The sequence below is a fragment of the Lampris incognitus genome, chromosome 16, assembly GCF_029633865.1.
Source record: "Lampris incognitus isolate fLamInc1 chromosome 16, fLamInc1.hap2, whole genome shotgun sequence".
NCBI lineage: Eukaryota > Metazoa > Chordata > Actinopteri > Lampriformes > Lampridae > Lampris > Lampris incognitus.
In genome coordinates, this window is record NC_079226.1 from 11,509,594 (window position 1) to 11,521,848 (window position 12,255).

General features: G+C 44.3%; 1 protein-coding gene across 1 annotated transcript in view; it reads right to left on the reverse strand.

The window, feature by feature from the left end:
• zmp:0000001267 (b(0,+)-type amino acid transporter 1) overlaps nt 1-12,255 on the reverse strand; it is a 14,478-nt gene continuing 2,223 nt past the window's right edge. Inside the window, exons 4-8 of the mRNA XM_056296339.1 lie at nt 4,065-4,198; nt 2,551-2,680; nt 1,737-1,861; nt 944-1,031; nt 1-231 (exon numbers count right to left, since the gene is read on the reverse strand). Coding sequence (XP_056152314.1) covers nt 1-231; nt 944-1,031; nt 1,737-1,861; nt 2,551-2,680; nt 4,065-4,198 — 708 coding nt within the window. The remainder of the gene's footprint in view (nt 232-943; nt 1,032-1,736; nt 1,862-2,550; nt 2,681-4,064; nt 4,199-12,255) is intronic.

The window sequence follows — 12,255 nt, forward strand, 5'->3', positions numbered from 1 at the left end:
TTACAGATTTTTGTCCGCTGGGGCGACCTCTAAGAAAAGCTGGAGGAACACGGTGAGCTTCTTCAGCCCGCCAGGACAGACTTTGTAATGGATGAAGGGCATGTAGATCAAAGCGCCGCTGAAGATGAACAAGGTGACATAGAGATACTCTATTTGGGGGTCGTCTATGATGGGAGCCAGTACAAGGAGCACCGCCGCGATGAGAACCACTATGGGAATCAAAATAGGGACCTGTGGGGGGAGAGGGGGGAGAGAGAGAGAGTCTATTATAAACCAACAACCGAGGATCTACACGTGTGTGTGTGTGTGTGTGTGTGTTAAGATTTTGAATGTCACATTACATTTTAAATGGAGAAATCATCACATTCCTTTTTAAAGAAAAATGAATTGGAAAATTTGTTTGCAACCAGTAACAACCAATCAGGCTGTCAATGACATTTCCAACAGGCATATTTGGTGCACCTTGTTTAATTCTTCATTTATTTTAGTTGTTATTTTAATATAAATGACTGGGGGGAAAAATGAGTTAAAACTCAATATATCAGCAGAGCCGGGGTGGAACGTGAGAAAAAGTAGCTTGAAGGTGATTGTTGTATGTTTTTCCCCCCTACTTTAAGTGACTTTTTTTTGCACTTATACTTATTGTGACTGTCTCTACACGTGCCCATGTTTTATATCTGATTTTTGTGCTTTGCAGTATTTCTATTGTTTATAACACTTTTGTTTCAAACCATTAAATTATTGATAGGCATCCGTAACGTTTCGAGAACGTGGTGTGAATAGTAATGGGTAGCTTTGAAAAAATATATGTACATATAATATTTTTTTCATCAGTCTTGGGTTTCAGTTCCTGTGTTGTCACCTCTTTAACGAGCAAGTGAAGAGGAAGGTTACTTTAAATGGCAGTGAATGGTGTTACATAGGGAGGTGTATGAAGGCCAACCTTGTACGGTCTGGGCAGCTCCGGTTTCTTGATCTTGAGGTAGAGAAGTCCAGACAGTGTGATCGCGTAGAAAAACCAGGCAGTGAAACTGACAATAACAATGAAGATAAGCATCAGATGGAGACCAACATATTGCGCATTCTTTCCAGGTGTAAGACTGAAAAGAGGTTGACGAATCATCCGAGTTCAGACAAATGTCTGTACACAAATACTTTTCTTGTTTGAACGGCCTCACATGACATATTACTTTATTCACGCTCCCCCTTATTGAATAAACCCTTTAGTAACAGCCAAAAAAAGCCCAGGGAAAAACAAGTCAAGAAAGCTCATTGATACTGAAAACACAGCTCTGCTACATATATCCAAAACTTTGGCTTTATTTTATTTTATTTTTTCATTATCAGGATGCAAGAGGGCTGGACAGCTTTTGGGGGATCTTGTATCAAACTGGGACTTTAATGTACCTGCTCTTCACACCCGTACACTTTGATTCAGAACACTATCTCTCCAGATTTCTGCAATTGTTTGAATTGAGCAGTGATTTTAAAGACCCTACTCCTTTAAATCTTGTACTATAGTTACTGTAAAAGTTTACAGTAACTATCGCTACTGTAAACTTTACAGTATTAACTATTGTTACTGTAAACTTTATGGCGGTAACTATCATTACTGTAAACTTGTTACTACTGTAAACTTTACAGTAGTAACTATCATTACTCTGAAGTTTACCCACACTTTACAGTGTAAAGTGTGAATCGACTTTTGTGCGTTGACAAAGTGTATTTGCGTTTACCTGAAAAAGTTGACGATAGTCTGGAAGTCCCCGGGAATCAAAACTATGAGAGAGATGGCTGTGGTGAAAATCAGCGCCGGGGAGGGAGTCAGTCGATGAACATGGGCCATAGACAGAATATCTGGCTATGGAATAAAAAGACCACACAAAAATGTGAATGCTGCTAATACGACTGTGTTAAAAACCAATTTATTTAATTTGCCTGTCCCTGGCCTGTATAATGCGGCCCCCCCCCCCTCTATGTCAGTGTCATCACACCAAATGGAAGTGGTGACCTTGCATGAAACATTTACAACTGTAAAAGTATGTACATGCCCCTCAGGTCAATGTTTAGTGATGATAAACTGAACCGAACTTAAAGACGCACAGAGAACAATAGGTGCAAGGTTCACAAGACAAAATGGAGGTCAAAACGTACTTCCTTTATCAGTAAATACTGGATATGAAGCATGGTGTATACACCTACTCAGTTTCTTTTTTTTTCTTTTTTTTTACATTTCCTTAAAAAGCTGCTTTTTTGTGCACAAGGATGATCTAGCTTACAATTTTAACCTTACCTCGTGTAAAAGATGACATTTTTCTTCTTGAAATGTCATGTTTGACGTTGGAGTTGTGTGATCAAATTGGACAGAACATTTACATGTAAGTGAAATACTTCAGCTTTAACTTATGGGCTAAGTATTTTTTTGAGTGCATCTTACAAACTCAAAATCAGGAGGGACCCTAAAGGAGCGGATATGGTAAAGCTTATTCTTCTGTTTGGCTTGTTTTTGACAGTTTGGTGTATCTTAAAGGGACTACATGAGACTCTCACCATGTGTCCTTCTCTTGCTGCGACAAAACACACTCGGCCGCCGCTGAAGAAGGTCCCGTTCAGTGAACCGAAGGCAGACAAGGCCGCAGCCACCGACATGATCCAGCCCCAGCTCCCGAGCACTTTATTGCTGTTGACACAGACACCTCACACATTAACCTGGATACCGTGACATATCACCCCACGGTTAGTCCAAACTGGTGTGGAATTGAAATAATTAGCTGGAAAGGGAATTTGTGTGCCGAGAGTGCAATAGCGTTCAGATTTGTGTCACGTCTTACAGGACAGAAAGCATATTTCTTTGCAATTTTGCATATCTGAACATGCATTTGAAGTTTTGTGCACACGCTACACTAATGTGAACGGCCTAGGTTATACGATTTTCAGGGGGATGGGTGGGGGGCCATGCAACTTTTTAAAAAAAAATTTATTCCCCACCCCCTTTTTTTCCCTCCCCAATTGTATCTAGCCAATTCCCCCACTATTCCAAGCTATCCCGGTCGCTGCTCCACCCCCTCTGCGGATCCGGGGAGGGCTGCAGACTACCACATGCCTCCTCCTCCACATGTGGAGTCGCCAGCCGCTTATTTTCACCTGACAGTGAGGAGTTTCACCAGGGGGACGTATTGCATGGGAGGGTTACGCTATTCCCCCCAATTCCCCCTCCCCCCGAACAGGCGCCCCGACCGACCAGAAGAGGCGCTAGTGCAGCGACCAGGACACATAGCCACATCCGGCTTCCCACCCGCAGACACGGCCAATTGGGTCTGTAGGGACGCCCGACCAAGCCGGTGGCAACAGGGGGATTCAAACTGGTGATCCCCATGTTGGTAGGCAACGGAACAGACCGCCACGCCACCCGGACGCCCTGAGAATACTGGTCTCTGATTGGCTGGAGGATGTGCGGTAAACCCGTATAATACACATGTAGTTCGGGTTAACTTTAACCACTGTTCTAAATTCAAACGCTGAACACAAAATCTCCATACTAGCAACACGCTTATTTATTTATTTATTTATTTATGAGCAAGCCTAGTAAACATTTAAAGCTTTAGGTCAGCGGCTAACTTTTTCTTTTTATGACAAGTTACCATGGTGTGAGCGGGACAATCCCCTCCAAGTTGTTGGGTAAAGGATTTTAACATGCAAAAAGCCACCAGCGTGAGGCTAAGGGTGGTTCCCTGCATAGACAGCACCTTGTTGTGGATTACCCTTTATGAATAACATTTTAAAACATGTAATTGTTTTGCGTTGGTACGTGACAGTCACTAATTTGGTTCAAAATATGTTTCGGTCAACATGGATTTAAGATGAACATAGATAGGCGACCCATCATGCCCCCACCCCTGGTAGCTGGGCCCCAGAAATCCTTCCTGTTTTTCCCCTGTTAATGAGCGGGTCAGGCTATGGGCGTTACCAATCAGTGGGTTTAAATTGCTTTTTCAAACAAACAGCACATTAAATGATGCGAGTGTGTTATCGATGGATGATATTTGATAACCAATGGGACTCACCCCCAGGTCACCGCTACGGCGTTGGAGGATATCAGCTCTTTAGGTGTCATGACGGTCAGGTAGCTCACATTCACCAGCAGGTACAACACGGTGACCATGGGAATGGCTATGAGGACGGCTCGGGGGAGATTCACCTGTCAAAAAGATGATAAAAAAAAAAAACACACACAGCTGATGTTTGTTCCGCTCTGCAGATGTGCCTCACGTCATAGTGGATTGTAGTAGTAAGATAAATCCGGGATCTGGGTAGAGACACATGTTGGAGATATTTTGGTTTGGAAAATGAAGTTTAGCCAATAACCCTCTGCCTCACACCCAGCTTTTAACCTCTTACAATCTCAAAACCAGTGGTAGATTTGTAAAAAAAAACAACAACCCCAAAACAACCCCCCCACCCCCAACACAATCCCCTTTTAAACTCTACCTGTAGCTACATATTCTTAACTATGAAAGATTTTCATACACTGGGTTTATCTAAAAAATATTTTATTTGATTAGGCTGCCTTTTTATATTATCCATCCATCCGTTACCTATACCCTCTTATCCTGGCCAGAGTGGTCGCAGGTGCTGGAGCCTATCTATCCAAGCATGCAATGGGTGCAAGGCTGGAGCACCCCATGGACAGGCCACCAGTTGTTTATATTATAATATGGATAATTTTTTATTTAGACTTAAATTAGAGTCAAACACCAATAATAGATTTCATTATACATACTAATTAAGAAATATCACATTGCGCCCAAGCGGCACGGTGGCGCAGTGGTTAGCGCGGTCGCCACACAGCACAAAGGTCCTGGGTTTGAACCCAAGAGTTGTCCAACCTTGAGGGTCGTCCCAGGTCATCCTGTGTGTGGAGTTTGCATGTTCTCCCCATGTCTGCGTGGGTTTCCTCCGGGTGCGCCGGTTTCCCCCCACAGTACAAAGACGTGTCGGTCAGGTGAATCGGCCGTACTAAATTGTCCCTAGGTGCGAATGTGTGGGCCCTGTGATGGACCGGCGGCCTGTCCAGGGTGTCTCCCCACCTACCGCCCAATGACTGCTGGGATAGGCTCCAGCAACCTATGACCCGAATTCGGATAAGCGGCTTGGATAATTGATGGATGGACATTGCATCCATTAACCCAAACGGGATGGAAAACAGAGCAGCAGCCCCCCCCCCCCCACTCACCACTTCTGATAGTTTTACCTCTGGCCTCTTCAGGTCTTCTGTCACATAGTTCATGTTGTACCAGCCAGCAAAGGACCACAGGCCTTGACAGAAAGCCATCTCTAGAGAGCTCACACTCCACTGGGTAACTTTAAATGCATTTTCCACTTTCAAGTTTTCCACAACGACATCGCTGCCTTGTGCGAGCATCAAGTTCCCTCCAAGTACAATAACCACCAATGACTACACCTTGACCACCAAGAGGACCACTTGAATTCGAATGGCGACGTGCCCATTCAAGATGCTGGCCGTGACCACAACCAAAATTGCTGCAAGTGGCACACTTCACCATCAGCTGTGGTGGAGGGCAGCCCTGGAAAAAAGGCGCCGTGGCATACTCTGCAACGACCAGGGGCACCGCTGCAATGCTCAACGGTCTCACAATCAGGTGAACGCTGCAAAGAAGGCAAGAAATGGGCCGTAGATCAGCAGTATGTAGATGAATTCCCCACCAGACTCAGGTAGGACCGTCCCAAGCTCAGCATAAGGGAGTCCAGCGAGCATTGCCAAGAGGCCGCAGAGAGCCCAGATTATAATCTTTGGGAATCATTTAACTCAAACAGGAAACTCGTGATAAATGAGGCAGAAATTGAAAGAGATTCTGAAATTGGATTTCTTAATAGACAATAAATATGATGGGAGCCACATATAAATTATATCCAAGCGAAAATGTCAGTCAACTGCAACACTATATAAAGTCAACAATCCTCTAAATCAACCTTCATTATTCACCTTATACTGTTTCTTTATGGTTCCATGTAGAACTTACTGCATGGAAATACATATAAAACAAACACTGATCCAAACATCATCCCTCAAAAAAGAGCCCCAAGAATTGTAAATAAAACCACTTGTAGAGAACCAACAAACCTACTCTTTATCAAAGTAAATGTGCTAAGATTTACAGATTTGGTCGACTTCAAAATGGTTCAGTTCATGTACAGAGCAAAAAATCTCAACTATTACCTGATAGTATCCAAATGTTTTTCCAAATGACAGAAACTCAACACGATTTGAGAGGAATTTGCATATTCAAAAATCAGTTAGTGAGGACAAATGAAAAATATCATTGCGTCACTGTCAAAAGAGTTCATGTATGGAACGACTGTAGTGAGGAAATGAAAACATTTAATGGGTTTAAACGAGTGCTTCAAAATAACACATTGAACGGATATGGGGTGGATGGATGGATGGTCGGAGGGGGCAGGATAGAAGAGCAGGCTACAGGATGTGGAAGTTTTCTTTGATTTGTGTTGCTTTGTTCTTGTTTTATCCCCCCCCCCTTTTCTCCCCAATTGCACCTGTCCAACTACCCCACTCTTCCGAGCTGTCCTGGTCGCTGCTCCACCTCCTCTGCCGATCCGGGGAGGGCTGCAGACTACCACACGTCTCCTCCGATACATGTGGAGTCACCAACTGCTTCTTTTCACCTGACAGTGAAGAGTTTCACCAGGGGGACGTAGTGGGAGGATCATGCTATTCCCCCCCAGTTCACCCCCCCCCGAACAGGCACCCTATATTTGTTTGTTTGTGTGTGTTTTGCTCTGTTTTTGTTGTTTGAAGTTACTAATATCTGAAGTTACCAATATGTGTTAAAGCGAGGGGTGGGACGGGGTAAACGTGGTGCGTTAAAGGGGTAGGTGTTATAAGCTGCAGCTGCAGCTTCAGCCTAAAACTTTTTTTTCGGGCTGCAAAAATCTTTAAGTTGGCTTACGGTGATGTTTTGAGTCGATGTATTTTATTAAGTATCTACCTCCTTTTTTGTGTGTTCATGTGTGTACGTATATAACATGACATTTGTACGTGCAGAGTGGAAATCTATAAAATCATTAGTAAGCGTGCTCCAGGGCTTCCCGTGTTGAACAGTATAAACTGTGGGGACATGAACATAACAGATCGGATCATCTTTCCTGCAACCATTGCTAACCCTCCACATGAACCCATTTCCCAGTTTATCTTCGGGCCCCCGATTCTTTGGCAGTCATGACAAGAGAGGAGAGCACGGTCCTGGCTGTGTTCAGAGAGAATGATGTGGTAAAGACTATGCAGGCAGAAACATCTGTAAATCTTTGACAGTTTTTAAAGCAACACTTAAACTTAAGTTAATATTCACCTATTAAAATCTGTCACTGCATAGAAGAACACTTTTATGGCTTCATATGTATCTCATAAAGATTAGTCTGTTTTCAGGTGGTTTGCATGAACTCGTAGCCTCTGCAAACACTCAACATTGGATTCAAAAAGCCCTTTTTTGCAGTTGACTTCATCCTTCTGCCATGCAACGCACACTGGCTCATGAATTCATCCGCAATCTGTCCTTACAATAAAGTTCATTGTCTTGAGACCCAGCAATTCATTTTTGTCCACTGTAGTGGATGTAGCGTTTTTGCTCATATCTCTCATACTATACATGCCACTGTATTCAGTCCTGTTTTCCCTTAAAGAGGACAACTCTGCATTTAAAATGATGTCACGTGTGTGTGTGTGTGTGTGTGTGTGTGTTCGGGGGGGGGGGTTGTCCAATACAGTGGACATGTTGTAAAATTTGAATAAAATCAAGTTTTAACATGTTTTTCTTTGCAATGTGTGTTTTACCACCCCGACATTTATTTTATGGACAAAAAATAGAAATTAAACATCATTATTTTTCCTGGGTCTCAGGAGGCTATGTATATGCTACAACCACAGCCTTCATAAAAAGTGTAACTACTCACTTCAGGACAAGTATTTTCATAAGGCATTTTTAGCAGCTAATAAGAAGGTCACTGCATGAAAACGGCTACATAAAGAGCCTCCAACAAAGATAAATGGACAGAAGTTGTAAATGATATTTATAGGGCAGAGAGACTGACGTGTTTCCATAAGACAGCATACTGACAAATTTGCAAAATGATAGAGAAAATTGATTTTGTTTGTGAACTCGAGACAAAACTATTCTTTGCAATGCATTTTAAAGTAATAATTATATCTGTATAGATACAATTATTTCATATCAGTTGATAATTACATCTATATCAATATAATTATTACATAGTTTATCATGATTGTAACAGCAATGGTGACTGACTACTTTTATGCACTTGTGTTTATGCTCTTATGATTTGTTTTCATAAATATAAAGTATAGAAAATAACGATTTAGTGCAATTGTGAATTATTTTCAAACTAATTCAAGTAGCCTACAACTATAACAATCAAGAATAGTATATGGCTGTTTTGTTAACTACATCCAACATTGAATGGATTTGCACCACATGTTGCCTTCCTCAGCACATAATTTGGTATGTCGAGTTTGGACATGTCAAAAAGGGAAAAAAAGTAAAGTTTAAAATCCATACCTCTGGGTTTTTTAGTTCTTCAGTTATGTAATTCAAAGTATTCCATCCGTCATAGGACCACAAGCCCTGGTAAAAAGCAATCCCAATGGAGCTGAATCTGGCATTTGTTCCATCAAAGGAGTTTTCAAAGTTGTCGGTGTGGCCCTTGAAAAGCATCACCACACCTCCAATTATGATCACCCCAAGAGCCAACACTTTTATAGCCATGCAGAGCACCTGGATGAACATAGCCAAGCGCACATTCAGACAGTTGACCATGGTCAGCAAAAGTATAGCTCCAGCAGCCACCAGTTTCACCACCAGCACAGGGGGAATACAACCACCGTAGAACGGTGCTATCACGTATTCGGCAAAGCTGAGTGCAATTCCTGTGGCACTGGCAGGTCTCATCACAGTGATGAAGCTGAAGACAAACATGAAGGCAACCACTTTTCCTGAGGTCTGCAGGAAGTAGATATACTCCCCACCTGACTCGGGAATAACTGTCCCCAGTTCAGCATAGCAAAGGGCGCCTAGTATGGCTATCAGTCCACAGGCACCCCATATTACAAGGCTGGCCCCAGGGCTGCCAATGGAGGACAGTACAGACTGAGGTGTTATGAAGATCCCAGATCCAATCATGGTGCCAGCAATGAAGGACACAGCTCCTGTGATCCCTACTTCCCTATTCAGGTTAAGTCCTGCTTGGTCGCGGTCCATTTCTGCGACCAGTCGTGGCCGTATACTCTAAAAGGAATTCATGGACACTGGGGCCCAGACTGTTTTACCCCGCAGAGATCCAAGCTAATAAATGTTGCAATAAAACTGAGCAGGATAAAACCAAGGTTATTTATTGGACAAGGGTGAATATCCCTGGCTGCACTGTGTATCAATCATCAACCTGCACCAATACTATTATCCCTCTGCAAGGAAGGACAAGACAATTTGAAACTTGACCATTATTTCAATATTACTTCTTCCTTCTTACTGCACAGAGATGATAAATAAAAAAAATAGGTTTGCCCATGTTTATGTGTGAGCATGTACACATTTGGCAGTGGAACTTGTCAACGTTGCAGGTGTAAACATGAATGGTTCCAAGAAACCTTGCTGAGCAGATTATAATTTCTGCAAAAATTGATCTTCACCCTTAAGTGGTTTCACATAAACCTCAAACTAGCTAACTAGCTTAACTGTCCTCAGACTGGAGTGGACACCTCTGTCACCAGGCACTAGTTGCTGGAGATACCGGTCCGACAGCCTTCACCATAGGTAGTTTTGTCCCCAAACAGTGATTTCTGCTTCTGCGAGCTAGCTAGCACATTAACTTGGCTGCTCCGAGCAAGATAACAACTATGGAAGCCTGCGGCTACCTCACTCATTGTCAGCTTATGAAAGGTGCATGGAGACTGTTACCCAGCTCCAGGCCTAAGTCACCCTCTTGGGATTTGACTGTGTTCTGGAGGCCCTAACCAGTCATCCTTTTGAGCCGCGGGAACACGTTGACATGAAAACATTATCTCTTAAGTTGGCTTTGCTTTTGGCTTTAGCTACAGCTAAATGTGTGAGTGATATCCACGCTCTGTCTGTGAGTCCTACTTGTATGCATTCTACCAGGGGACTTGTGACCTCCTGGGCCCTGTTTAAGGGGGCCTCTATCCAGGATATCTGCACTGCAGCTAGCTGGTCATTGCCCCTCACATTCACAAGGTTTTACAGGTTGGATGTCACATCTCCAAGCCTTGCTCATGCCATCCTGGACATGGGCTCCTCGGCGGACCTGCCTCAACCGCTCACTTCTGCGTCAAGAGGGCTGGTGGTCAGTCATCATGATAAGCTTGTCTTGCAATTTTGGAGTCTCCATATCCCATAGTAAGACAATGAAACGAATGCTATGAAAGAGAACTTTAGGTTTACAGCGTAATGACTCTGTCATGGGCAGTGCAGACACTGATTTTCTAGAGTGGTTGAGAACAAGACTGATTTACTGTTTAAATGTTTTGAAATAATATCAAACTTCCGCTTGTGTTTTGTGGACTTGGAGAAGGCTTATGACCGTGTACCCCCGGGGCACTCTGTGGGGGGATACTGTGGGAGTATGGGGTACCGAGGCAGTTGCTACAAGCCATCCGGTCCTTGTATAACCAAAGTGAGAGCTGTGTCCGCATTCTCGGCACTAAGTCAAATGCATTTTCGGTGGGTGTCGGACTCCACCAAGGTTGTCCCTTGTCTCCGATGCTGTTTGTGATATTCATGGACAGGATCTCAAGGCGCAGCCAAGGGGAGGAGTGTGTCCGTTTTGGGAACCTCACAATTGCATCTCTGCTCTTTGCAGATGATGTGGTTTTGTGGCTTCATCAGAACGCGACCTCTGGCACACACTGGGGTGGTTTGCAGCGGAGTGTGAAATGGCCAGGATGAGAGTCAGCACCTCCAAGTCTGAGACCATGGTTCTCTACTTGAAAATGGTGGATTGCTCCCTCCGGGTTGGGATGAGTTGCTGCCTCAAGTGAAGGAGTTCAAGTATTTCGGGGTCTTGTTCAAGAGTGAGGGTGGGATGGAGCGGGAGATTGACAGGCGGATTGGTGCAGCATCAGCAGTAATGCGGACGTTGTACTGGACCACTGTGGTGAAGAAGGAGCTGAGCCGGAAGGCAAAGCTCTTAATTTACCAGTCAATCTTCGTTCCAACCATCACCTATGGTCATGAGCTTTGGGTAGTGATCCGGTGAGATCGCAGATACAAGCAGCTGAAATGAGTTTCCTCCGTAGGGTGTCTGGGCTCAGCCTTAGAGATAGGGCGAGGAGCTCGGACATCCGAAGGGAGCTCGGAGTAGAGCCGCTGCTCCTTTGCGTCGAAAGGAGCCAGTTGAGGTGGTTCGGGCATCTGATTAGGATGCCTCCTGTGTGCCTTCTTTTGAAGGTTTTCCGGGCACGTCCAACTGGGAGGAGACCCCGGGGTAGACCCAGAACTCGCGGGAGGGCATTGCTGGGGAGAGGGACAGCTGGAGTGCCCTACTTAGTTTGCTGCCACCACGACCCGACCCCGGAGAAGCGGCTGATGATGAGATGAGATGTGATGACATGAGATGACATGAGATGACATGAGATGAAATCAAAATTCGTGATCCTCTCACGTACTACGTCCCCCTGGCGAAACTTCTCATTGTCAGGTGAAAAGAAGCGGCTGGCGACTCCACGCGTATCGGAGGAGGCATGTGGTAGTCTGCAGCCCTCCCCGATTCGGCAGAGGGTGTGGACCAGCGATCGGGACGGCTCAGAAGAGTGGGGTAATTGGCCAGACACAATTGGGGAGAACCCCTCACCCCAAAAAAAAAAAGTTTCTCAATTCCGAAGTGACCAGTGAGGTTTGGTCTGTATCAGATGATGCCCATAATGTTTTTGATGAGGTCTGGGTTCAAAGGTAGTATAACTATCATTTGATCACATTTTGCGAGCTGGAAACGCATTGGATTGCCCCGGTGATAGTTTTCAGAAGCCCAGTTGGCTGACACGAGAGAAGCTGCTACCATCCACCCGCCCCCCTCACACCACCACTACTCTCCCTCCTCTTGCACCTTTTTCAAAACGTGAGTGGCTGGAGAAAGGCTAGAAACGAGTGTTTACTTGTAACTGGCATGCTTGTAAACCTTCACAAGTTTCTGTCC